General features: G+C 39.0%; 3 protein-coding genes across 5 annotated transcripts in view; 1 reads left to right on the top strand and 2 right to left on the bottom strand.

Annotated features, from left to right (window-relative positions):
- Window positions 1-1,907: 1,907 nt before the first annotated feature.
- Window positions 1,908-4,924, bottom strand: cd59a (CD59 molecule (CD59 blood group) a). Its single transcript, XM_064975856.1, has 4 exons — window positions 4,830-4,924; window positions 3,598-3,680; window positions 2,975-3,076; window positions 1,908-2,887 (listed from the first exon to the last, which is right to left on the bottom strand). The coding sequence occupies exons 2-4, from the start codon at window positions 3,650-3,652 to the stop codon at window positions 2,688-2,690; spliced, it is 357 nt and encodes a 118-aa protein (XP_064831928.1). The 5' UTR covers window positions 3,653-3,680; window positions 4,830-4,924; the 3' UTR covers window positions 1,908-2,687.
- A 1,012-nt stretch (window positions 4,925-5,936) lies between these two features.
- On the bottom strand, window positions 5,937-22,653 carry fbxo3 (F-box protein 3). Of its 2 annotated transcripts, none has more exons than XM_064975789.1 (11): window positions 22,541-22,653; window positions 18,253-18,342; window positions 17,774-17,937; window positions 17,271-17,385; window positions 16,926-17,130; window positions 15,918-15,963; window positions 15,347-15,431; window positions 11,423-11,545; window positions 11,183-11,298; window positions 10,773-10,963; window positions 5,937-10,559 (listed from the first exon to the last, which is right to left on the bottom strand). In XM_064975789.1, exons 1-11 carry the CDS (start codon window positions 22,630-22,632, stop codon window positions 10,425-10,427), a joined length of 1,362 nt encoding a protein of 453 aa, XP_064831861.1. In that variant the 5' UTR covers window positions 22,633-22,653; the 3' UTR covers window positions 5,937-10,424. The 2 variants fall into 2 exon arrangements, with proteins under 2 accessions (XP_064831861.1, XP_064831869.1); XM_064975797.1 differs by having other exon boundaries at window positions 5,937-10,556.
- Window positions 22,654-24,544: 1,891 nt separating this feature from the next.
- syt13 (synaptotagmin XIII) overlaps window positions 24,545-26,906 on the top strand; it is a 28,301-nt gene continuing 25,939 nt past the window's right edge. The window contains exon 1 of one of the 2 annotated variants that reach the window (XM_064975774.1): window positions 24,545-25,150. In XM_064975774.1, coding sequence (XP_064831846.1) covers window positions 24,977-25,150 — 174 coding nt within the window. In that variant the 5' untranslated portion in view covers window positions 24,545-24,976. The remainder of the gene's footprint in view (window positions 25,151-26,906) is intronic. The other variant, XM_064975766.1, reaches the window with a different exon arrangement.

The following is a 26,906-nucleotide window of genomic DNA, read 5'->3' as shown; positions in this document are numbered from 1 at the left end:
CTTGATGATACTCAGGGGAGTACTAACATTTGAATTTCTGGGAATCTCCAAGGTCAGGATGGCTGTGTATCCTGTTTTAGACTGGTGACTTACTATGCCAGCAAACTTTTGGGGAATTTTGATAAAGAAATAGATCCAATAAGTGCTTCAGCAGAAATGAAAGACATTTTAATAACAGGTTAATAACACCAGGTTAACACATAAATCCTACTATTGTTACTATTGTCAATATGGACATACACATAATTGTGTCATACTGTACAGCCTTCAGTTGTTCCTATGTCCTGGGAACTGACTAACAGTTCATTCCTGTAATAATGTGTCTCTACAGGCTTGGTCAGCATCATGATTTGACCCGAAGGGTTACAATTTCATTTGCTAGTTGTGATGGCACACATCTGTTGCCAGAGCATCCCACATTCTTTTCATTTAACAGTAAATAGCACAAACATTGAGTCATCTCACACAACACTGGGCCCTATGTCTGTGGTCTGGGGGGTGAAAAGACCACGTCAATAGAGGACGAGTACCTTTGAGTTAAGACTGTGGCATGTCGTTAGCATAACCAATGGGCCAAGGGTTTATAGGATGTCGCTGTGACACTGTGTAAATATTGAAACACCACTTTCTCCTCTCCGATGTGTGAAAGAACAACATGTGGCCACATCTTGTCCCCCAGAATGGTTTATCTCAGCAACCTTTTTTCCAAAACACTGTGTTTTAGGCTTATTCTGTCAAATTAGGTTGCTCAGATTGATACACAGCATTTATGAAGGAATATTTCAAATCTCAGGTCCAAGTTTTGAAAATCGCATTTGACAAATTCTACTTGACACAGGCCAAGGGCCATAATGCATTTTGTTGCTGTGCTCTGTATCATGGGTTACTTTATTAATAGCTGTTGTTCATGCCATTTAGAAAAGTATCAGGCATCAAGACACCAAGTAAAAGCTGTTTGATAGTGCCCACTCAAGCCATACTAACTTGTAACCTCTTTTAACAATGCACCAAAACCAAGTTCCTACCACTGTGCGTCCTTTTTACTTCTCTATTTGCTATTGCTCTCTGCTTTCTCATTTACTTCCTTTCTTGTTCTCTGCTATTTGGCTCATCCAGCTGTCCAAACAGGATGACATTTATGAAGGGCATAGGGTCAAACAGTAGGTTATGGGGGAATATGGCCTCTGGCATCTCTCTACTAAGTAAATGAGAAGCCATGGATGTTATCATAGTTAAGGACCTTGGATTTGGCTTTAGTATGGATAAGTAAAGCCAACTCTTGTGACAAACTCCCGCACAACAGAACATATCAGTAGGAGTGTAAAGGGAAATGGGGAAATAAAGCTGAATGGATTACATCCACTAATTTCAAAGTCAGACTTCCCAGACTGCCATCCAGGTAGGCATTTTGGGAGATCAAATTCACCGGATAACATTAAACCATTCTGCAAATGTTCTGTATGATGCATTTCTCAATGCTTGCTCAGTTTAACTCTTGATTAACATACTAAAAGTAATGGCGTATTCAACACATTGAGATCCTGCCCTGTTCATAAAAGTCTATAATCAACCATTTTGCTGAGATATTAGCATACATTTTAAAACAAATTTCTGAAACATATCTCTAATCACATTCAAGAACATGCTATTGTCACTTATAAGATACACCATTAGTTCACCACTACAGGGACTCCTTGGGTTATGCTGTAGATTAGGAAAATTAATAATTATGCACTACTCTTCTAGCTCCTCTTTCTAACCGAAGATGCTGAGAGCTTCACAAAACAAACTCCATTCGTCAATACTAAGATTGTTGAAGTCCACTGTCAAACGATGCTATACATTCCTCTGTATCCAAACAGGAAGGTAAACAAAATAAACATGAAGGCATCCTTTTGACAAATAAATATGGCTTATTTGGCAATAATTTTTTTTATTGGCCAGAGATTAAAATAAAAAGACAACACCATCCACGTGAAATATTTAATCCAAAAAGGTCTTTACTGTGCCCTTTAAAAAATACTTGGTTGGTTTAATAGATTCCTATTAAACAGGAAAAGCAATGTTATGTAACAGGGTATGCCGCTAGGCAGTAAAAGAGCAGTGAAGGCATTGCGTGTGAACAAACACCTCTCCCAAATGGATCAACCTTTAGTTCTAAATTCCACATCATCAATTCCACAGTAGTTGCATTTTGAATTATGCAATACTTTGTCCACTCAATCACAGACACACAAAAACTCAAACATTTCTCAAATTATCCCTTACATTTAAACACGTTACAGTAACTTTGGTCGGCAAACTATAGACAACCTATAGTAAACCCCCTTAGATGGAAATTAAGTGCCAAAGTCTATTATACTAGCCTCAAAAGAGGATTGTTTGAATGATATCCCTTCTTCAAACTCATGAGCTGTGAGCACATTCCTTATTTTCAGCCTTTGGGCTGAAGCACAAAGCATTGGTAATCAACCAATAGGTTATCGTAGAAAGCTTTAAAAATCCAATTAGTGCAAAGAGTCAAATTCAATATTAGAAATGTGCAGCAGTAAATCAGGCAAATACTAATACGGCAGAATTTCAGCATGAGCCATTAACCCATATCTTCCTGCTTGCCGTTCCATCAGTGGCTTCTGTTCAGTCGAGTGGCAGCATTAGAGCTTCTAAGGCGTAAGTGTGAGGAGAAGTTAGTGCATGCACCACCACATCACTGCCAATGAGGCAAGAAGGCCCAGCAAGGGCTTGCCAGTGCCAATGGATGTGGCTCCGTTGCATAGATCACTGGTGCAACAGTTGAAGGAGAATTTTTGTACAGCTGGGAACATCTGGGACAGTCGACTGTAGTCGCAGTCAGAGTACTTGACGCACTGCCGATACTTCTGTCCCCCTGTGCCAAAGAACATAGGAGTTACAGGGTAACGCAGAGACATGGAGGATTTTCATTATTTGTTTCAGATTACACATTTTACTGCACCTCTCTCAGTCAGTGTCAGGCAGGCATCCTCATAACTGCAGTCCTGTGATTTTGTGCAGCTCCCTGTGTAATCCTTGCATTTGACACAGCGGATGGCAGATCCTGAGAAAACAAGGTGAGACACTTAGCACCTTCTCGTGACTCTGAGCATTTCACATTTGACCAAATCCCAGCAGCTAATCAAAAGGGAAGTGGAGTGATTCATCTAGAAAAACATGTATCCTTGATTGCGACACAGTTTTGGAAAACTTGAACACTGAACTTGATTATCATCCAAAAATAACTTCACAGATACAAAACAAACGTACTGTTTTACCACAAATTTCCACAGATGTGTTTGTATTGCACTTCCTGAGCTATGCAAAAAAACTTCCGTGGGAATCTTAGAACGGTGCACAATAAATGCATCTTTTGTATTTGTAAAATGATTTTCGGTGCTATGAAAGTACAGTTTGAGGATTCCAAAACCGTATTGCATGCAGTGATTACTAACGGCTAGACAGGCATTGTAAATGCGATCCCTATGGCTATACGGCCTTCAGTTCGAGATCTAGGCGAGACTCAACAGTATCAAAATAACCAACTTCAATGGCAGTGTGAAGACAACAAAAAGTATTGCTTACCCAATCCAAATATTGCAAAACAGAACACTAAGCATATCCCAGAATAATTGTTCATGATTTTGATTTTTTGCTGACTGTCACGTCTGGAGAGAAAAAAGGAGACAATAATCATTTATTAAAGCTGGAATCCCTAGTTGCTACATACATTTTTGGACTTGTAAATTAACGATATATACCAATTCATTATTGAAGAATAACATAAAGGCCTCGAACTTAGGTCAACTGTTGTACACCATCAGAGACCAAAATATAAACTTGTTTGTAAACAATGTAAATGTGTAAGTGGTTACAGTGGTCACATTTCTCCAGGCCACATCCCTCATCGTATTACCAAAACTGGGGTGTGGTGACTGCTTTGTCATTGTTTCGATTTAGGACTGGTATTAACTAGTGATGGGATTAAAAAAACTATTCAATTACATATCTGGATATTATGTTTGACGATATATCATATCATTTTGACCATGTCGCAATATACATTTTGCGCTAATTTTCTGTACCTTCACCAAAAGCCCAGTATGTTTCCTTCATAGTTGTTCACCATCTTTTTAAATAGGCACCTAATTTGTTTTCAGCATTTTTATTTCCCTGACTGATCAAAAATAGTTATCATGGCTCTTTCTTGTCCATCGACAGCAGCCATATGGTGAGATATGCTTGGAACATCGACTCGCATGTTCGTAAATTCAATCTGGAGTGCAAGAGTGCGCTCATATTGTCTTTTTCGTAAATTCAGAGCCCACATTCCCGGAAGCTCTCTCCGAGGAGTAAATATGGCACTCCAAATTGAATTTACGAACACACATAATATCGTATCGTGAGGTCACTGGCAATTCCTATGTCTAGCTAAAATTGCCATTACGAATACCGGATTACACACAAATGTATTGCCTATGGTCCATGCCTTGTTAAAACACTGCAGAGATGAGAGACAGCTTTATATTTCTATCTGCATATGATATGGATATGGTTTACAGTAACCTGACCAACAGAGTAACAAGTGATGGCCAAACAACTTGATCAACTGGCCGTACTAAAATTAAATTAACTGCAGTAGTTAACATTAGTTGTGTAAAGTTAGCTAAAATCTATGCACGCTAGACAGCCAACCACATCACATTAACTCTCAAATAGCTACGTTTGTTCATATTTTTGGTTCAAATACACCTATAGTTATTGTTAAGTAATTATTAGGAAGCTGGACATTTTTAACGAAAGAGGAATTTACTTACCCTGCTTCATCGAATAACGAGAGCAAAATGGCAAGCAAGCGCTTCGGAACCCAAAATAACCATGGCCCCTCCCCTTTAGAAAATAAACTGACCACTGCTTGGGAGCGTGGTTCGGCGGTGACCTTATTTTATCCAGATTGGTGGTGACACACCAACCTATTAAATACATTCAGTATTATTCAAGGTGGGATGTTATGTTCAGGGTACAACAATTTCCATTTCCTAATATTGTATGAGGAAGGGTTAGTAATTTAATGACTGATTCATTATTTATTCATCTACATATGACATGAACCATACCAAGTTGGAGGTTGAAATGCATTTCAAAATGGCCAACTATTTGGGCCGAAACTCCTATCTTCAGGTAGACTAACTGACCCCACAACTGTCTGCACCAGTCTGTTTCAGAAAATGAATATCAGGGCAAATTTAACAGCTGGGTTGTACAATGCATCCTTGGAATGTGCTATATAGAGGACAAAATGAACTGAAACTGACGACTGTAATACAGTTGTCATATCAGACTGAATTCTTGTCATAAGAAAGACCAACTTATTGCACCCTACTTTACATTAGTTATCATGACATGAATGGGTGAAATGAGGCTATTGGTTTCCACCAGTAGGCCAACACAACAGCTGAACAAAGGAACATTGGTCGGGCCACAACAGAGACCAGTTGAGGAATATCTGGCAACATCAAGACACATTCCAAAACAAACAATAGACAATTGTGAGCTTGTCTCAGTATGCCATTTGTGTGGGACCACCCTTGTTATTTTAATGAAACAATTTGATGAATTTCTTTGTGAATTGTGCGTTCAACCTGACACAATCTCTGCAGAAGTGAAAGTTGAACTAAGATCGGCCTATTAAGAAACATTTTGTACAATATTCTTCAATAGGCATCTTGGTTCAACGTAGAGATTGTGTAATGTACTGTATGCACAATTGTTCTCAAAAGAGAGTCTTAAAAACATTGACGCATTCAATTTCTAACTGATTCTTATGAATCTATTTCTCAGTAGCCGCAGGTAATAGAATATAAAAACACAAATTATATAGATGAAATAAATCCATCACAACAATTCATGAACAAAAATCAATGTGCTTACAAATTCAGCATTTAGTGTTTATTTACCCCAAACATAGAAAAACAAAAACACACTTTTATGAAGTAAAAAACAGTGATACTGAACAAATACCTAAATGCAAATCAAATGAGGTTTGAAATTATCATAGAGAATAGCCAGACACTATTGCACAGCTTTGCTAAGTACAAGGGGAAAACAGGATTAAAACAGTCAGTTATTACCCACAAAATATGTCTTGCCATTCATAGACAAGAAGAACAGAAGGCAAACGCCTTAATTCCATATTTAGAGGAAATTATTTTCAAATAATACATAACAGCACACATCTTCCTGGCAACAATGTCAAAGCTAAAACATCTCCTTGGAAAAACTGAATTTGCTCAGCTCAGCCAGGGTATTTTCATGTCCAGTTAAGTACGTGCTGAGATGAGTGATATACGTGTGCTCAAAGCTGAGATAATGTCCCTCTAATGACCTGAAATTGCACCAGAAAGCAATATAAACCAGACAATATACACTTTCCGATGTATTTTACTTGGACAGTCAAGCAACATTTCTTTTAAATGTGGCTCTATAAATTTGAGATCAAACGTTTCATATGAGGCGACAGCACATAATATCTCCTTTTATTTGAGGGTATTTTCAAACATATCTGTTTTACCGTTTAGTAATGAAAGAACTTTAGGTATATTCTATTCTATTAAAGTAGTCAATAGTTTAGTATTTGGTCCCATATTCCTAGCATGCAATGAATACATCAAGCTTGTGACTACATACTTGTTGGATGTATGTGCAGTTTGTTTTGGTTGTGTTTCAGTTTATGTTTCACCCAATAGGAACTGAACAGTGAATAATGTAGTGTCATTTTAGAGTGACTTTTATTGTAAATAAGAATAGATGTTAATGTGGATGCTCCCATGCTTATGGATAATCATGAACGAATATTGAATAATGAAGACTGCGAAAGTTACAGAAGAACAAAGATCATACCCCGGGAAAAATGAGAACCGCCTCTGTTTATGGTAATTGTGAGAGGGGAGCATTTTGCGGGGGTATGATCTTTGTTGCTCTGTAATTTACACTTTCTCCTGTTCTTCTGTAAATTCTTTGAATTTGTCCAAAGACTTGAGGAAAAAAACAAACAAATGAGACTAGATACAATGCATTCAGAAAGTATTCATACCCCTTGACCTATTCCACATTTTGTTGTGTTACAGCCTGAATCCAAAATAGATTAAATATCTATATTTTATCACCCATCTACACACAATAACCCATAATGAGAAAGTGAAAACATGTTTTTAGATATTTTTGAAAATGTATTGAAAATAAAAAACATTAACATACGTATTTACACCCCTGAGTCGTATGAATGTTAAAAATCACCTTTGGGAGTGATTACAGCTGTGAGTCTTTCTGGGTAAGTCTCTAAGCTTTGCACACCTGGATTGTACAATATTTGCACATTATTTTTGCACTGTCAAATTGGTTGTTGATCATTGCTAGACAGCCATTTCCAAGTCTTGCCATAGATTTTCAAGGCTATTTAAGTCAAAGCAGTAACTAGGCCACTCAGGAACATTCAATGTCATCTTGGTAACCAACTCCAGTGTAGATTTGGCCTTGTATTTTAGGTTATTGTCCTGTTGAAAGGTGAATTTGTCTCTCACTGTCTGTTGGAAAGCAGACTGAACCAGGTTTTCCTCTAGGATTTTGCTTGTGCTTAGCTCTATGCCGTTTCTTTTTATCCTAAAAAAAACTCCCTAGTCCTTGCCGATGACAAGCACACCCAAAACATGATGCAGCCAACACCTACTTGAAAATATAAGAGTGGTACACAGTGATGTGTTTGCCCCAAACATAACTCTTTGTATTCAGGACATAAAGTTAATTTCTTTGTCACATTTTTTGCAGATTTACATTAGTGCCTTATTGCAAACAGGATGCATGTTTTGGAATTTGTGTTATTCTGTACAAGCTTCCTTCTTTTCACTCTGTCAATTAGGTTAGTATTGTGGAGTAACTATACTGAACAAAAATATAAACACAGAATGTAAAGAGTTGGCCCCATGTTTCATGAGCCAAAATAAAATATCCCAGAAATGTTCCATACGCACAAAAAGTTTCTCTCTTGAAATGTGTGCACAAATTTGTTTACATCCCTTTTAGTGAGCATTTCCCCTCCAAGATAATCCATCCACCTGACAGGTGTAGCATATCAAGAAGCTGATCAAACAATATGATCATTACACAGGGGCACCTTGTGTTGGGGACAATAAAAGGCCACTCTAGAATGTGCAGTTTTGTCACACAACACAGAAGTTTTGAGTGAGGGAGCCATTGTCATGCTGACTGCAAGAATATCCACTAGAGCTGTTGCCAGATAATTTAATGTTAATTTATCTACCATAATTTTAGAGAATTTGGCAGGACGTCCAACCGGCCTCACAACCGCAGATCGATCTGTAATAAAGCCCCTTTGTGGGGGAAAACTAATACTGATTGGTTGGGCCTGGCTCCCCAGTGGGTGGACTTATGCGCTCCCAGGCCCACCCATTGCTGTGCCCCTGCCCAGTCATGTGAAACCCATAGATTAGGGCCTAATGAGATTTCCTTATAAGAACTATAACGCAGTACAATTGCTTAAATTGATGCATGTTGGGTTTATATTTTTGTTCAGTATACTATCTTGTTGATCCATCCTTAGTGTTCTCCTATTGCAGCCATTAAACTCGAACTGTTTTAAATTCACCATTGGCCTAATGGTGTAATCCCAGAGCGGTTTCCTTCCTCTCCGGCAACTGAGTAAGGAAGGACACCTGTATATTTCTAGTGACTGGATGTATTGATACACCATCCAAAGTGTAATTAATAACTTGACCATGCTCAAAGGGATATTAAACGTCTGCTTTTTAAACATTTTTACCCAACAGGTGCCCTTCTTTGCGAGGCATTGGAAAACCTCCCTGGTCTTTGTGGTTGAATCTGTGTGACTTTCACTGCTCAACCGAGGGACCTTACAAATAATTGTATGTGTGGGGTACAGAGATGAGGTAGTTATTCAAAAATCATGTTAAACACTATTATTGCACAGAGTGAGTCCATGCAACTTATGTGACTTGTTAAGCAAATCACTTACAAATTTACTCCTGGACCTATTTAGTCTTGCCATAACAAAGGGGTTGAATACTTATTGACTCAAGACAATTCAGCTTTTCATTTTTAATTAACTTGTAAACATTTCTAAAAACATAATTCAACTTTGACATTGTGGTATTACGTGTAGGCCAGGGACACAAAATCTCAAATTATTCCATTTTAAAATTCAGGCTGTAACACAAAATGTGGAAAAAGTAAATGGGTGGGAATATTTTCTGAAGGCACTGTACATAAAGTGCATTCATTTGTAAACAGCAAAACAGATATGTATAGAAATATTCTCAAATAAAAGGTGACATTCTGTACTGTCGCCTCATAAAAAACACTTGATGTCAAATTGAAAATGCTGGAGTAGAACCAAATTTACTAATTGTAGCTTCACTGTCCAAATAAATACAGAGGGGTGTGATGCTGTAGCTCATTGTTCAAACATTCAGATTTCTATGAGAAACTGCACACTGATTGGCTGCTTTACTAAACAGTTGTTTGTTTCTGCAGACTTTCAAAGGATCATAGTCATAATCACATTGCAATTAATAAAATATGATATGCATTAATGCATGACAGAGATAATGCATGACAGAGTCAAGCCCACATTAACATGTTCCTGAATATCGATTAGATATTCAGACAGCATCCAATGTAGCACAACAACTTTGATGTGGGCTTCTCTTTGTCATTGTTGTTAGCATATGCAAACATCCCAGCTTTTATGAGTTGTGTGTTTCCATATAATTCCTTGTTTTTATTTTGTTGGTTTGAAAACCACTGGCAGTGACCATCTCTGATTAAGATCATCATAGTTACACATGTTTTACACTGCTGCAGAAACAGCTGCAATGTAAAAATAAGTCATTTTTGATGATGCATTGACAATACATCCACAGTGGACCTGTAGAGATGCTGTGGCTTTTTATACAAGGAATATGACTACACACACACTATATACGCCAAGGAAAAAAGGGAATACTCAGGATTTAGATAGAGCACCAATCTACATTTTATCTCTATGCACTAGGCAGCCAGCTAGAGAATGAACAATGTTACTATTGAAAAAGAGGTGACAACCATGCTCTCAATAGACAATGTCCAGTTCCAGATCGCTCCATTGTTGAAAAAAAAGAAAACAAACAATGGAGCGATCTTGGATTTACATGGGAGGGCATATTGCAGAGGCTGTGGTAGTATCTCATCGAGCTGGGGTGGAAAGGTTCACACAGGGCAGTGACTATCAGCCAATGGTAAATACAGCTTTACAAACAAAAACAAAATTTACTCTTATGTAATTGTGAATGTCCTTCCTAGCCCCTTTCCTAATTGAGTCCTGTGGTGAGAAAAGTGTATCAGATGTGGCGTGGGCATCGTCCCCCTGGGGCTGCCATATTAATGCCTCGAAGCTCACCCTCATTATGGTCATCGGTGTCTGACGAGTTGTCTTCGTTAAAAGATGCACTTGAAACATCCCTTGCCGATCCCTGCTGATGGGGGGGGAGCAAATATTAAACCAAGTTCTTGTTTCAAAACGTTACCATTTGTTGTATTACCAAAAATGGACAAATAAAAAGACCAACAAAACATTTTAATTTAATAACCCTAACCTAAAAGTTGGCCCTGATCATTGATTTACCAAGTTTCTTAAAACTGAATCCAATTGTTACTCATCTCCATCTCGTAAACCATAAAACACTTACCGACCGTACAATTGACTCACGGAACGGAGGGCAAACCATGTGAAAGCGGGGGATGCAGACGTCGAAGATCTCCTCTTTGTTCTTGAGGCGGTGGAAGGTGTAGTGGCCTTCCATGTACTCTGAGGTAGTAGAGAAGGTCGTGCAGCTGGCGTACTCATGTACTTTACCCGGAGTCATCACTGGGAACTCTCCTGCAGACAATGTCATGCGGTTAGTATATCTCTTGCATAAATTACTCATGAAATGTTAACTTATTTAATTAGTATAACATGACAATTACATTAGTAATCTGTTAGCTGTAAATCATTCTTTGATCATAACAGGTTTTTGCCCTCTGCTACCAAATGGAGACAATTAAGAATGAAACATTATGGTAAGTCTACGGAATCCTCTCTAGTCTAGTCACCTACCAACAACGCCTGGCCCACGGACCTCCTCCACGTTGCCATTAGCATTGGTGATCTTCCAATAACGACTGTCCAGTTGGCAAGCATTCTCAGGGAGGGCATCCTTTGCCATTTCAATCCTGAGGGTAGAATTTAATGCATATGGTTAGGGTTAAGTTATGACAGGTGTATTATGATCCATTTACACATTTATCTTTTTAAATCATCATCAGGAGCTGAAATCAGTAGGTGAAATAGTGGTACCTGATCCGATAGGTGAAGAAGAAATGTGGAGGATGCACGGAGCTAAGCTCCGGTAAGAAAGAGGTAGACACTGAAACAGTAATATCCCCCGTGGTGGCAACACACTGCTTATCATGGACGTACCTGTGAATAGCGAAAAAGCTTATTAAACCTTCAAAATTCGTTGGAAGCCTTGCTTTGAATGTTTGTTAACTACATATTAGGGTTGTCCCGACCCAACAAAAATCTTGGTCGACCAAGAGTTGTCTGTTCAGTCGACCAATCGATTGGCCAACATTTTTTTTAATGTGTATTTTTACATATATAGACACATCCTATGTGTTTTAATCGAATCAACTACAGTGCATTTAGGGCTCCTGAGTGGCGCAGCGGTCTAAGGCACTGCATCTCAGTGCTAGAGGTGTCACTACAGACCTGTATCACAACCGGCCAAGATTGGGAGTCCCATAAGGCGGCGCACAACTGGCCCAGCGTTGTCTGGGTTTGGCCGGGGTAGGCCGTCATTGTAAATAAGAATTTGTTCTTAACTGACTTGCCTTAACTTAAGTTAAATAAATAAAATTTTCAGACCCCTTGACTTTTTCCACATTTTGTTACATTAGACTTATTCTAAAATGGATTACACATTTTCCCCTCACCAATCTGCACACAATACCCCATAATGACAAAGCAATAACAGGTTTGACATTTTTGAAAATGTATTAAAAAATAAAGTTTACATACACCTTAGTCAAATACATTTAAACTCGGTTTTTCACAATTCCTGACATTTAATCCTAGTAAAAATTCCCCATCTTAGGTCAGTTAGGATCACCACATTATTTTAAGAATGTAAAATGTCAGAGTAATAGTAGAGAATTATTTATTTCAGCTTTTATTTCTTTCATCACATTCCCAGTGGGTCAGAAGTTTGCATACTCATTTAGTATTTGGTAGCATTGCCTTTAAAATTGATTAACTTGGGTCAAACGTTCCAGGTAGCCTTCCACAAACTTCCCACAAAAAGTTGGATGAATTTTGGACCATTCCACCTGACAGAGCTGGTGCAACTGAGTCAAGTTTGTAGGCCTCCTTGCTCGCACACACTTTTTCCAGTTCTGCTCACAAATGTTCTATAGGATTGAGGTCAGGGCTTTGTGATGGCCACTCTAATACCTTGACTTTGTTGTCCTTAAGCCATTTTGCCACAACCTTGGAAGTATGCTTGTTTGTTTCCCCCTGAGGTCATGGCTGATTTATTTTGATTTTCCCATGATGTCAAGCAAAGAGGCACTGAGTTTGAAGATAGGCCTTGAAATACATCCACAGGTACACCTCCAATTGACTCACATGATGCCACTAAAGACATGACATAATTTTCTGGAATTTTCCAAGCTGTTTTAAAGGCACAGTCAACTTAGTGTATATAAACTATTGACCCACTGGAATTGTGAAATCTGTTTGTAAACAATTGTTGGAAAAATTACTTGTGTCATGCACAAAGTAGATGTCCTAACTACCTTGCCAAAACTACAGTTGAAGTCAGAAGTTTACATTCACTTAGGTTGGAGTCATTAAAATACTCCACAAATGTCTTGTTAACAAACTATAGTTTTGGCAAGGAGGTTAGGACATGACAAGTAATTATTCCAACAATTGTTTACAACCATCTCTGCAGCACTCAGCACACACCAATCAGGCCTTCGTGGTAGAGTGGCCAGACGGATGCCACTCCTCAGTAAAAGGCACATGACAGCCCGTTGGAGTTTGCCAAAAGGAAACAAGATTCTCTGGTCTGATGAAACCAAGACTGAACTTTTTTGGCCTGAATGCCAAGCGTCGCGCCTGGAGGAAACCTGGCACCATCCCTACGGTGAAGAACTGTGGTGGCAGCAATCATGCTGTGGGGATGTTTTTCAGCCTAAGTAAGTTATGGTATTAAGACTAAACAGGATACGCTCTTAGGCCTAAAAATCAAATGGTGGTTATACAAGTCTATGATGATAATGACATTACATGGAGCATTATTATAATTATCAATAATATAATTTGAACAGTGTAAACAATAAATTATAAACAATACCATATATGCTGTTCTGACAAAATTAAGTGTAAAGCCTTTATTACAGCAAAGCAAAGATTAAAAACAGACAAATTTGTGAAATTGTTTACTTGACATGTCATTGCGTGATGCTTGGTGCTCATGGAATCAGTAGGCTACAGGTAACAGAAGCAGGATCTGTCTTATTTCTGTAGATATACAGTACCAGTCAAATGTTTGGATAAGGGTTTTTTCTTTTTGACTATTTTACACATTGTAGAATAATAGGGAAGACATCAACACCATGAAATAACACATATGGAATTATGTAGTAACCAAAAAAGTGTTAAATCTAAAATGTATTTTAGTCTTCAAAGTAGCCACCCTTTGCCTTGATGACAGCCTTGCACACACTTGGAATTCTCTCAACCAGCTTCATGAGGTAGTCACCTGGAATGCATTTAAATTAACAGGTGTGCCTGGTTAAAAGTTAATTTGTGGAATTTCCTTCTTTCCCAATGCTTTTGAGCCAATCAGTTGTGGTGTAACAAGGTAGGGCTGGTATACAGAAGATAGCCCTATTTGGTAGAACACCAAGTCTATATTATGGCAAGAACATCTCAAATAAGCAAAGAGAAACGACAGTCCATCATTACTTTAAGGAAAATGTCAAGAACCTTGAACGTTTCTTCAAGTGCAGCTGCAAAAACCATCAAGCGCTATGATGAATCTGGCTCTCATGAGGACCGTCTCAGGAATGGAAGACCCAGAGTTACCTCTGGTGCAGAGGATAAGTTCATTACAGTTACCAGCCTCAGATGTTGCAGCCCAAATAAAAGCCACAGAGTTCAAGTAACAGACACATCTCAACATCAACTGTTCAGAGGAGACTGCGTGAATCAGGCCTTCATGGTCAAATTGTGGAAAACACTTCCAAAAGAAAACAACAAGAATGGACTTGCTTGGGCCAAGAAACACAAGCAATTGACATTAGACCAGTGGAAATCTGTCCTTTGGTCTGAAGAGTGCACATTTTTTGATTTTTGGTTCCGCTGTCTTTGTGAGATGCAGAGTAGGTGAACGGATGATGTTCGCATGCGTGGTTCCCACCGTGAAGCATAGAGGAGGTGGCGTTATTGTGCTTTGCTGGTGACACGGACTGATTTATTTAGATTTTAAGGCACACTTAACCAGCATGGCTACCACAGCATTCTGCAGCAATACGCCATCCCATCTGGTTTGTGCTTAGTGGGACTATCATTTGTTTTTCAACAGGACAATGACGCAACACACCTCCAGCCTGTGTATTTGACCAAGAAGGAGAGTGATGGAGTGCTGCATCAGATGACATGGCCTCCACAAGCACCCGACCTTAACCTAATTGAGTTGGTTGAGAAGTTGGACCGCAGAGTGAAGGAAAAGCAGCCAACAAGTGCTCAGCATATGTGGGAACTCCAAGACTGTTGGAAAAGCATTCCAGGTGAAGCTGGTTACGAGAATGCCAAGAGTCTGCAAAGCTGTCATCAAGGCAAAGGGTGCCTACTTTGAAGATTCTCAAATATAAAATATATTTATTTGTTAAACACTTTTTTTGGTTACTACATGATTCCATGTGTTATTTCATAGTTTGTCTTCACTATTATTCTACAATGTAGAAAATAGTAAAAAATAAAGAAAAACCCTTGAATTAGTAGGTATGTCCAAACTTTTGACTGATACTGTAGATCTTTTTTTGCTACTGCTCGACTAAATAAATCTTGGTCGATCAACAGCCTATCGACCAAACAATCGACCAGTCGACGACATGGGGTCAGCCTTACTACATATTGCCATAATGACATAGAAACTACGACCTTCCTGCATGTGCCTGTTAGGTATTCCAGAAAGGGAAAGTTAGAGGTTACCTGAAGATCTGATCCCGGATGATGGGGTATTCTCCTGTTACCACATTATGGACGTATGAGGTAAACCACTCAGTAAAGCTGGACCCTAAGGTGAGAAATTAGAGTAAGAGGAAGCAAAATAATGAGAAAGTGTGAGACACTGCATTAGAAGTTCAAACCCATATGTTGAGGAACTAACACATTGAATATCAATACAAATTAATTTAGCAAATAATCCAGAGTTCCATTTTTTTATTCATCGTAAATAAGAATCTGTTCTTAACTGACTTGCCTAGTTAAATAAAGGTTAATTAAATGATTCCATTCATGGAGTGATGTGTTGTATTTATTTATATTTGAAGAATGGGAGCAGTGCCTTCCTGTTTAAGTAAGATTGGGGAGAGATTAACCGGGCGCTGCATCCTCTGTACCTTGAACAAATCCAAGAAGTGCATAATAACCTCGTTGTTAAGCATCCAAATAAAAGTTTACAATTGCTCAACTTGCAGTGAGATGTTGCAATGAAACATTTTCACACAACCTAACTGAAATATTTGTATAATATATGTAACAAACTAATAGCTCATCATACCTGTGATGAACATGTCAATTGCAGATGGATCTTGTGCCATTTGATCCTATAGTAGAAAAATGTAGAAAAATCCTATTAGTCATCCATTAGTCAGTGGTGTAAAGTACTTAAGTAAAAAAATTTAAAGTACTACTTAAGAAGTTTTGGGCTATCTGTACTTTACTATTTATATTTTTGACAACTTTTACTCCACTACGTTACTAAAGAAAAGAATGTACTTTTTACTCCATACATTTTTCCTGACACCCAAAAGTACTCGTTATATTTTGAATGCTTAGCAGGACAGGAAAATTGTCAAATTCACAAACTTATCAAGAGAACATCCTTGGTCATCCCTACTGCCTCTGATCTGGCGGACTCACTAAACACAAATGCTTTGTTTGTAAATTATGTCTGAGTGTTGGAGTGTGTCCCAGGCTATCCTTAAATTTAAAAATAAAAATTGTGCTCTCTGGTTTGCTTAATATATGGAATGTGAAATCATTTATACTTTATTTATTTTTCTATACTTAAGTATATCTTAAGATATTTACAATTTTACTCAAGTATTATTTTACTGGGTGACTTTTACTCGAGTAAAAGTAAAGATATCTTAATAGAAAATTACTTAAGTATGACAATTGGGTACTTTTTCCACCACTGCCATTTGTTAATTTCCATTATTCAACATTATCTCCTGCCTGTGGTGAGATACCATAGCTAGAAAAGGGCTGCCCCCAGTGGCAAAGAGTTGTCCTTTCCCCAGACAAGTTATGAAACGTAAACACTGAAAGCTGTTTGCAACTGACGTGGTGAGATAGCTAGAAAATGGCTCCCCCCAGTTGCAATGGGTTATATCTGTCCCAAATACTGAAAGTTATATAACACTCAAATTAAGGAGTGGTTTATTATTACTAAGCGATGCTACCCACTTCCTTATTCTTTTCATCGTTAACCTGTGTGTGAGAATAAAAGGCTGTCCCCCAGTTGTAATTGGGGAGGGGGCCGGGGTCTCATATGAAAACTGACCGGGCAGTGGTAGAAGATCTCGCTGCGGCTGCGGCCCTCAGTGCCCTCCAGGGCCATGTATTGACTGAGGCCTGTGTGGAAGCAGAAGGTGAGGGGCAAACACTGCCTCATGCCCTTGCGCTGCTGAAAGCCACCTGCTGCCGTTTCAATATCCAGCAGGTCCTCTGAGCGGTAGTGGTTAGACAGGGCCATACTTCCCATTAACCTGGAAGAAAATAGGGATAGATCATTTTTACCATAAGTATACTTTTATGTAAATTTGTTCATGTAAACTCATCTTATTCAGCTCAGCAGCACAAAAAAATAAATAGACAAACAATTATTTGAATTGATGAATTCTCATACCCAGGAACGACCAGCTTCTGCCCATTGTGTATCCGGTATGAGCACCGATAGTCATTTGAAAGCTTGCAACAAATCTGGGCCTCAATGCCATCCAGCTCTTCCTCCTTAGCTCCCTCTGCTCAGGGGAAATCATAAAATGACTTAGAAAATCCATACCTTGCCTATCCAATACATTTGGAAATCCATCAACATATTGGTTGAAGGTTAAGATAATTTTCTACTTTTGTTACATAACCTTTATTTAACTAGGCAAGTTAGTTAAGAACAAAACCTTATTTACAATTGATGGCCTAGGAACAGTGGGATAACTGTCTTGTTCAGAGGCAGTACGACAGATTTTTACCTTGTCAGCTCGGGGATTCGATCTAGCAACCTTTCGGTTAGTGTCCCAACGCTCTAACTGGGCTACCTGCCACCCCAATAAGGCCTAATGGTTCCATTGAACCATCCCACAGCTATCAAATCCCCTAAAGTGGTGATGTGTATTCCTGGTGGAGGTTTACCTTTGAGAGAGGCAATCATCCTGGGGCACTGCTGGTCAAGGTATCTCTTCAGGTCATCCCAGGCTTTCTTCAGGGTGCCATAGTGATCAATGTAACGACCCAAGTCAGTATAGAACTCTCGGAAGAGTTCCTTCCAGGTTTGAACCTTCTGAATTTTGTCTGACCTGCTCAACAACAACAAAATATTTAGCTTAATCAAACATATCTGTATAATTTCCGTTTGCAAAATAAACATTCAATACAAGCATTCCTAATAATTACATCAAATAAGAGATGAAAAGAATGTTGGTCCAAGCCATTTTGAATCCTTTTCAATTTGAAACGTTTTTATGTGAATGTTTTGCTGTTACTCTTCACCACAAACCAGAGGAAGTTATCTACAACTCTACTCTTTGCTAGACAAGATTCTCATACACAGGCTTTACACTGTCCATAGGCTGATGAAATCCATGTTTTTTGTTGTTGATCAACAGACTTACTCAGTTAAGAGCCAATGTTTCAAACAGAGGCCTTTCCATAATGGGTTGTGACCGGAAAGCTCGTTGAGTCGTCTACTCACAAAACTGCAACTATGGATAGAAAATAAAAAAGTTATTGCTAGTTAGCAGGTTCTTTGCATGAATTTCGGTATATCAGGATGTGATGGTGCGATACCTGTAGAAATCAGCTGACAGCTCGCTAGCTCAAATTACCTGTTACAGTTGAAGACGGAAGTTTACATAAACCTTAGACAAATATATTTAAAAACTCTAAAAACTTCCTGACATTTAATGCTAGTAAAGATTTCCTGTCTTAGGTCAGCTAGGATCACCACTTTATTTTAATAATATAAAATGTCAGAATAATAGCAGAGAATGATTTATTTCAGCTTTTATTTATTTCATCACATTCCCAGTGGGTCAGAAGTTCACATACACTCAATTAGTATTTGGTAGCATTGCCTTTAAATTATTTAACTTGGGTCAAACGTTTCAGGTAGCCTTCCACAAGCTTCCCACAATAAGTTGGGTGAATTTTGCCCCATCCCTCCTGACAGAGCTGGTGAAACTGAGTCAGGTTTGTAGGCCTCCTTGCTTGCACACACTTTTTGAGGTCTGAGGTCAGGGCTTTGTGATGGCCACTCCAGTAACTTGACTTTGTTGTCCTTAAGCCATTTTGCCACAACTTTGGAAGTATGTTTGGGGTAATTGTCCATTTGGAAGACCCATTTGCGACCAAGCTTTAAGTTCCTGCCTGACTGATGTCTTGAGATGTTGCTTCAATATATCCACATCATTTTCCTCCCTCATGATCCCATCTATTTTGTGAAGTGCGCCAATCCCTCCTGCAGCAAAGCACCCCCACAACATGATGCTGCCACCTTCACAGTTGGGATGGTGTTCTTTGGCTTGCCACCTTCCCCCTTTTTCCTCCAAACATATAGATGGTCATTATAGCCAAACAGTTATATTTTTGTTTCATCACACCAGAGGACATTTCTCAAAAAAATACGATATTTGTCCCCATGTGCAATTGCAAACCGTAGTCTGGCTTTTTTATGGTGGCTTTGAAGCATTGGCTTCTTCCTTGAAGAGTGGCCTTTCAGGTTATGTTGATATAGGACTCGTTTTACTGTGGATATAGATACTTTTGTTCCTGTTTCCTTCAGCATCTTCACAAGGTCCTTTGCTGTTGTTCTGGGATTGATTTGCACTTTTCTCACCAAAGTACGTTCATCTCTAGGAGACAGAACGTTTCTCCTTCCTGAGCGGTATGACAGCTGCGTGGTCCCATGGTGTTTATACATGCGTACTATTGTTTTTACATATGAACGTGGTACCTTTAGGCGTTTGGAAATTGCTCCAAAGGATGAACCAGACTTGTGGAGGTCTACCATTTTTTTCTGATGTCTTAGCTGATTTATTTTGATTTTCCCATGATGTCAAGCAAAGAGGCACTGAGTTTGAAGGTAGACCTTGAAATACATCCACAGGTACACCTCCAATTGACTCAAATGATGTCAATTAGCCTATCAGAAGCTTCTAAAGCCATGACATCATTTACTGGAATTTTCCAAGCTGTTTAAAGGCACAGTCAACTAAGTGCATGTAAACTTCTGACCCACTGGAATTGTGATACAGTGAATTATAAATTAAATAATCTGTCTGTAAACAATTGATTGTTGGAAAAATTACTTGTGTCATGCACAAAGTAGATGTTCTAACTGACTTGCCAAAACCAAAGTTTGTTAACAAGAAATTTGTGGAGTGGTTGAAAAACGAGTTTTAATGACTCCAACCTAAGTGTATATAAACTTCCGACTTCAACTGTATAAGACGGCAAAGCTAGCTTGCTATTTATACTAGCTAGCCAATTTCTCTTGAAATCACACTTCATACAGGGAAGAATAATTTGAGGCTTATAAAATCAATAGACCCAGGTTAGCATTAGCTAGCTCGGACGCTAATAGGCAAATAAGTAGCTCTCAAGAACCCAAGGTGTATACCAAAGATTATCGATATACTGTAAAGATACATGTCTCTCCGCCCTAACCTTCTTGCCCTTTGTGTTGTTGTCTGTGCCCAATAATGTTTGTACTATGTTGTGCTGCTGCCATGTTGTGTTGCTACCATGTTGCTATCATGTGCTGCTACCGTGCTATGTTGTTGTCTTAGGTCTCTCTTTATGTAGTGTTGCGTTGTCTCTTGTCATGATGTGCGTTTTGTCCTCATAAATAAATATATATATTTTTTTTATCCCAACCCCCGTCCCCGCAGGAGGCCTTTTGGTAAGCTGTCATTGTAAATAATAATTTTTTCTTAACTGACTTGCCTAGTTAAATAAAAATAAAAAAACAATGTCCACAAAGCGGCACTGCACACTGTAAAGCTCCAGCCTATCGTTTCCGCCTGTTTTCAATAGAGATGCTATGTTTACTAGCCTCATGTCATGAATATGCATTGCCATTCTGATATAAAGTGTTCTCAAAGTTGCCCGGATGTAAATGTCTTCCTTATATCAATTCACTCCGTAACAACATAAGCATTACCAAACTTCTATTCGATCAAATAAATCTCACAGAACAAATAAGCCATACATTTTTTTGATGACCAAATTTGACACTCTCTCATTGACCTCCATACAAAAACACCTTGCTTGGTGGGCGAAACGGAAAAAAAACACCACCCGCTGGAGGGACAAAGATTTTCAGCCGAGTTGGGCCTCTCTTCGTCTTTGGGTATATCCAGATTACAGCCTGCACCTCTTGGGTTCTCAGCTCATGGTACTGATCACAGTTGACTCCCTCATGAACTATAATCCCTGCTCTCCGTTCAATACCGACGCTCTGTCTAAACGCAAATACACCTCACTAGTGATAAGGCATTGTAAACTTTTGGAACTTAACTTTCATACTAGTGAGAAATAATCTTTAAAATACAAAATATACACTTAGGGTCTGCAGTTTTTCATGTAAATTCATCTTATTCAGCTGCACAAAAAAACAAATCTAGACAAATAATTATTTAGATTCAAGTACTCTCATACCCAGGAACGACCAGCTTCTGCCCATTGTGGCTGTTTTCTGTCTTTAAAGCAAGTACAAGAAACGGTAGATATGTTCTGTGTGCTATTTCTATGATTCCTATTCCTAAATGTAGTTTTTGAGTCTTTTATGTTCGGTTTTGTACACCAGGTTCAAACAGCTGAAAAAACAATATTGTTCGGTTATTGAAAATATATTTCACAGTGGTTTAGATTGTACAATGATTCTCAACACTATGCATTGCTTTGTCATATAAACAAAACAATTTGCAACCAGGAAATGGCGGAGCGATTTCTGCATATCGCACCTTTAAGTTCCAAATGTTTCGAAAATTGTATCCCGTGCTGGGCTCTTTTTGTTTATACAGAGCATTTGTGTACAGCGTCGGAGCGTCTACAGGCGGCAGACAGCTTTGGGAATAGACGCGGTATAATGTCTAATAACATTTACAGACTAATTTGAATGGGATAGCGGAGAAGTTAGCTAACATTCGCTAGCTACAACAACAAGGCATCTGAAACCAAAACAAATCATTATGCTGCTTTAATATCAAAGTGGGAAGGTGGTAATTATCAGCTGTGAAGTCGTAAATACAAGTTGGCTGCATTCAGGTGCTTTGAACTTGTTGAGAAACACTGATTGGCTTATGGCCAACAAGCCCAATCAACTTAAAGTGGAGCTATCATGCTTGTAAACAAATGAGTGTTAAAAAATCATATAGCTATTTATTTTTTTATAAATAATAAATGTTACTGCCGAAAATGCTGTTATCTAGGTCATTTCTTAGTAGGTGACGTCAGGCAGGGGTCAGCACATGGATGATAGACATTTCCCACTAGAAATTACCAGTTGGAGGGGAGTTAAAGTGGATTCTTTATGTAACTACTAAATACCACCTTCCCACTTGGTTAGGAACGCAGCATTAGCCTAGCTACTAGCCAACCCTAGCTAGCGACGGTAAATTAGCTCACGGCTAATTGAAAGTTACATTTTTATGCAATAAATATACCTGCAACTGTCATATTGAATAAGACTAATGACCAAACAATCAGGAAAGACAACACAGTGTCATGCAATAGCAAGCTAGCTAGTAAACAAAAGTGAATTATTTGCTTAGCTAACAACATCTTGAGAACGCGAACTATAGCCAGCTTCTGTAGCTAAGCATAGCTCTATTACGCAACATAAACTCGTATGGTATTTTGTGCACAGGCATTTATCCCTCTGAAGCGTGTTATACATACCTGATCAAATCTCTAAAGTCAAGAAAGGATAACATTAACAGCAAAGGATCGGAGGGTAAATTGTTTAAGCTTAGCTCCATGGACGCTGCCATTTTGGAACCTGGAGTTTTGCTTCCAAGTCCCGCCCCATCTATTGTGACAGAGCGTTTCCGCATGCTTTCTTGTTATCAAATAGTTCGCACATGGGGAGTGGGGCTTGAGAGAAGTTGATATGAAAAATGTGATCAGGTTGTTCTCATCTATCTCAACTTCTTGTGTAAACATTTACACATTATATTAGCAATGGATTACTTCAAACTAGTAGGATGCTTACGTAGGTGGTTGATATGAATCAACATAAAATACTTTCACCAATGCCCTATTCAGGGAATTTCCAATTCTAGGCATGTGTGCACCTACGGTTATGGTGTACACTCTGGATTGTAGTAACATACTGTGTAGTAGTTTCCCTGTATTTGAGACCGGTCTTCTGGCCAAGCTTGGTTGAGAGGCCTGTGTGGCACATAAAATTATCGGGACATTATATCCTTGTGTATAGTACCAAAGATTATTATAGCTGGTAGTGCAGTGCCTTAGACAGCTGCGGCACTCGAGAGCCTCCGATGTTTACATTTACTTTCTTTGCGAACATTGGAGTAAAACAATCTTATATTTTGGGTTCTGATGGGTTACTACAGTTGAACTAAGCTCATGTGGAGTTAATAAATTGCATTCTCCAAGAATCAGTGGCTACATATCATTAAGTTATACGTTCAAAAATGAATGAAGCAACTGCAGATTTTACTTTCTCTTACATCCTCAAGATGGCATCAAAGATTAGGCCTATTTTCTGCATTGGGTAGTCCTTCAATTCACATATTGTACTCTTGCATGTTCAATTCAAATCCATGAATGAGTATTGTCTTAAAAGGGAATTCCCTCACTGTCTGAAATGATAATATTGTATTCATTTATTTAACCTTTATTTAACTAGGTCAGTTAAGAACTAATTCTTATATACAATGACGGCCTACCAAAAGGCAAAAGGCCTCCTGCGGGTGTAACATTGGACGCAGATTGCTGGATACATGTATACCTATAGAATGCTATCTTTTTGTTTAAAATGTATAGATAAGCTGTGTTAAAAAAAACAGATTTATGAACCAGTATTGCCTTCTGAATGAAAGCGGTCAGGAAAACCAAACTGAGGCATCATATGTCATACATCATCACACAGTTTGGAGAGATGGACAGTGCCCTGGGGGACATTTCAGGATGTGATTAATCTAGACATGGGGATGGAATGTAAAAGAAGACTGAAGTGTTATTAAGTTATTCAGACAGCTATGATGATGGCTTTCATTATACAGCATGTTTCCAGAAGAGCTTGCAAAGTGAAACTACTTGCAGTCAGCTACTGTTGTTAGTATTGAGCCATGGAGCCTTTTTATTTGTCATGTTCAAGTACTATACTTCTGGTTACGGCAGTGCTAAGAACAGTGCTTTGCCCCAAGATGTTCACAGATTTTGAGGGTCTGTTTGGAGTGTGGGTTATGTTGTTTCCATGGAAACTGCATATTAATGCAAAAGTTGGGGGACCAAATATAGAATTTGATGGGAGATTTTCCCCCTCAGCGAGAATAGATTTGTTTTTGACTGTTCATGTGGCTAAATGAAATGTCTTCTTACTCTAGCAATTTCAGATTCAGAGAGATGTTTAATTCAGAGAGGTATCCTTTGCTTAACCATGAGGAATTAACAGCAATATTGTGGTGATGCACATTCTCCTGGCTGAACAGCATAATGGGGATAGTGCGTTGAGAGAAGGGGACTGAGAGCAGCCTATTTTTTTTAAAACTTTCTGTTGGTGTGCAAAAAAAAAAAAGGTTATTCTGGGGAGTAGGATTTTTACCTCTGACGTCATTCAGATGCCAGACATGGATGGGTCTGAGGGCAACAGGAAAGTGGTAATGAGGAAGACAAGGAAGGAAGAGAAAGGAACATAGAGCTAAAGAGCAAAAAGAGACAGAGAAAGGAAGCAACAATGAAACATACATATTCTGTCCTAACCAGCTAGCAGCCAGCCAGCCTCTACCCTCCCACTCCTTTCTCCCCCTTTGTCTTTTCTCATCCCTCCTCTCACTGAATATATGTAAGTAGACAAGGCGGGCTTCCTCTCTCTCATGCTGTTCTCTTCTGCAGACAGGAACATTATCCCTCTGTCTCTGGATGAGGGAACTGCATACTGAAAGTGCTTGCAACCAACTGCTGGGACCCGAATGAAGTGCAGCCTGTCTCCTGAAAAATCGTCCTATTTTTGTGGGACATTTGCTGCAGACTATCCAATCAGCATCTCTGCATCTTTATTTGTAATGCTGCCTGAAGAGTAACTTGGACATATTTAGCTTCCTTTCTTCTTCCTCTTTATTTTTTCCTGTGTTGCCCTTGTTGACCAGCATGATTTTCACCACAGCTGCTGTCCTTGGTGCCACGCTGGGCACTGCGTCAGGCATCCTCACTCTCTGTGGGCTCTCACTGATCTGCAGGTCCTGTAAGAAAGGCAAGCTGGAAAGTGGTGAAGATGCAGACCTAGAGAAGGCTAAACCCAGTGTTCTGCACTCCTCAGAGCAGGTGAGCTGCCCTACTACAGTACTTGCACATGAACTCAGATATTGGAGAACTTACTTTCCTGGGAGGGTAATTACCAACACCGCAGGTGACTTGGTGAATCTGTGTGAGTAGGTTTATGTGACGTGGGACTGGAGTGAATGCCATGATTATTGAGTGATACCATTGACTAAATGTCATATCACGTGTAGAGCTATCTCATAGGTGATCTATAATTGTAGTGCAGAAAGCTTTGTCCTGTATGTTTGATTTGAGTAACTACAGTTACTCTGAGTGGCAATGACATCCTGGTAAATAATATAGCTAATTACAGTTGGTTAATACACTAATATAACAACTAGGCTTTAGATTTTTGAACAGGGAAGTTAGTGGGCGAAGACGATTTGCCATATCTGCTTATGACAACCTTTGATATCACCCTTAACTGATATATAGATTGTAACACAGGAAATGCAGCAGTTAAAAAACATCAGATAGGGGTTACATTACAATAATGGACTGCGGTAAGATAGAGCCCTCCATTTGGCTCCTCTGATGATCATTTGTTGTAGTCTTTTTACTGTTATGGGCACTGGAGTACAGTTAGTAGAGCACTGTATTCATGTTGCAATGGGCTGCAGGAGTCTAAATCTGTGACTCGACTTGTGGCATTGTATCAAAGTTCAGCTCACAAACCGTGTCCTTTCTGTGGGAAAGGTTGACTGTCTGTTGCAGTCCCCTTTACAGTGAACCCACCCGTCCTCTCTGAGCCAAAGAAAAGGTGTCGCACGTATGTCCACATTTGACCTTGACTGATTAGTCATGGAGTGAGATTCCATAGCTTTGAAGCAGACTTAACACCTCAGCAACCACTTTGAAGAACTACAGTGTGTTTAATTGAAATTCCTATTTCGTTATGGGCTGTGTAGTGTTCCTGCATATGTGTCTCATTTGAAGATGGCTAAATAATGGTGTTAGAAGCAGATACCCATCCGATGAGTTTGTGACGAGATGATGAGTGGGAAAAAACTGCTAGAACTAGCCTAATAATGAATGCATAGGTTCCCTCCACATCTGTGTCAGTGTAATTTGGGGAGGAAGGAGGAGCAGGGTACCCGTGCAGCTCACGCTACAACCTGGACTCAGGGGTAGACCTTATATAGTAAATGTAAATCCGGGACACTCCAATTAGTATGATATGTTAAGTTTTGTTTGGTATTTATTCATTTGTGGATGTCCATCATCCATTTTGTATGATATGTTATGAATTACAATTCTTATGAAATATTATGATTTGCAATTCGTACAATATTTTACCAATTTGTAATGATATGTTGCGAATTCTAATTTGTTGTTGCTAACATTAGCAAGGTGGCTAATGTTAATGTTAGCTAGGTGGCTAACAATAGCTAGGCTAGGGGTTAGGGTTAGGAGTTAAGTTAAAGGATTGTTAGAGTTAAGGTTAGGGTTAGGAGTTAGGTTAAAGGGTTAAGGTTAAGCTAACATGCTAAGTAGTTGCTAATTAGCTAAATGTTAAAGTTGTCCGTGCAGTTTGCGTTAACCCTTTAACCTAACTCCTAACCTTCTGTCTTATGTAACCATACCAAATGTAATATATCATACCAGGTTTACATTTACTATGTTAAGTCTAGTCTATGAGACCAGGCTGCACACAGTCTTCCTTTCCTCAGCTTACACAAGCCCTCACACATGATGCGTGCTCCAGGGGTACACCATGTTCCAGTCAGCTTGCTTTTTGCAGTACTTTAAATGTGTTGCT

This window comes from Oncorhynchus masou, chromosome 1, assembly GCF_036934945.1.
Source record: "Oncorhynchus masou masou isolate Uvic2021 chromosome 1, UVic_Omas_1.1, whole genome shotgun sequence".
In the NCBI taxonomy this organism is placed as follows: Eukaryota; Metazoa; Chordata; class Actinopteri; order Salmoniformes; family Salmonidae; genus Oncorhynchus; species Oncorhynchus masou.
Note: the sequence above shows the minus strand (reverse complement) of the source record. Positions and strands in the feature narration are given on the sequence as shown.

Excerpts from the sequence above, each read along its gene's own strand:
- cd59a (XM_064975856.1), bottom strand. The coding sequence starts at position 3,652 with ATGAACAATTATTCTGGGATATGCTTAGTGTTCTGTTTTGCAATATTT. Across the intron at positions 3,077-3,597 it reads TTTTGCAATATTTGGATTGG|GATCTGCCATCCGCTGTGTC; the intron begins GTAAGCAATACT and ends TTGTTTTCTCAG. Across the intron at positions 2,888-2,974 it reads CCTGACACTGACTGAGAGAG|GGGGACAGAAGTATCGGCAG; the intron begins GTGCAGTAAAAT and ends TCTTTGGCACAG.
- fbxo3 (XM_064975789.1), bottom strand. The coding sequence starts at position 22,632 with ATGGCAGCGTCCATGGAGCTAAGCTTAAACAATTTACCCTCCGATCCT. Across the intron at positions 18,343-22,540 it reads GACTTTAGAGATTTGATCAG|TTGCAGTTTTGTGAGTAGAC; the intron begins GTATGTATAACA and ends TTCTATCCATAG. Across the intron at positions 10,560-10,772 it reads GTGAGTCAATTGTACGGTCG|CAGGGATCGGCAAGGGATGT; the intron begins GTAAGTGTTTTA and ends CCCCCCCATCAG.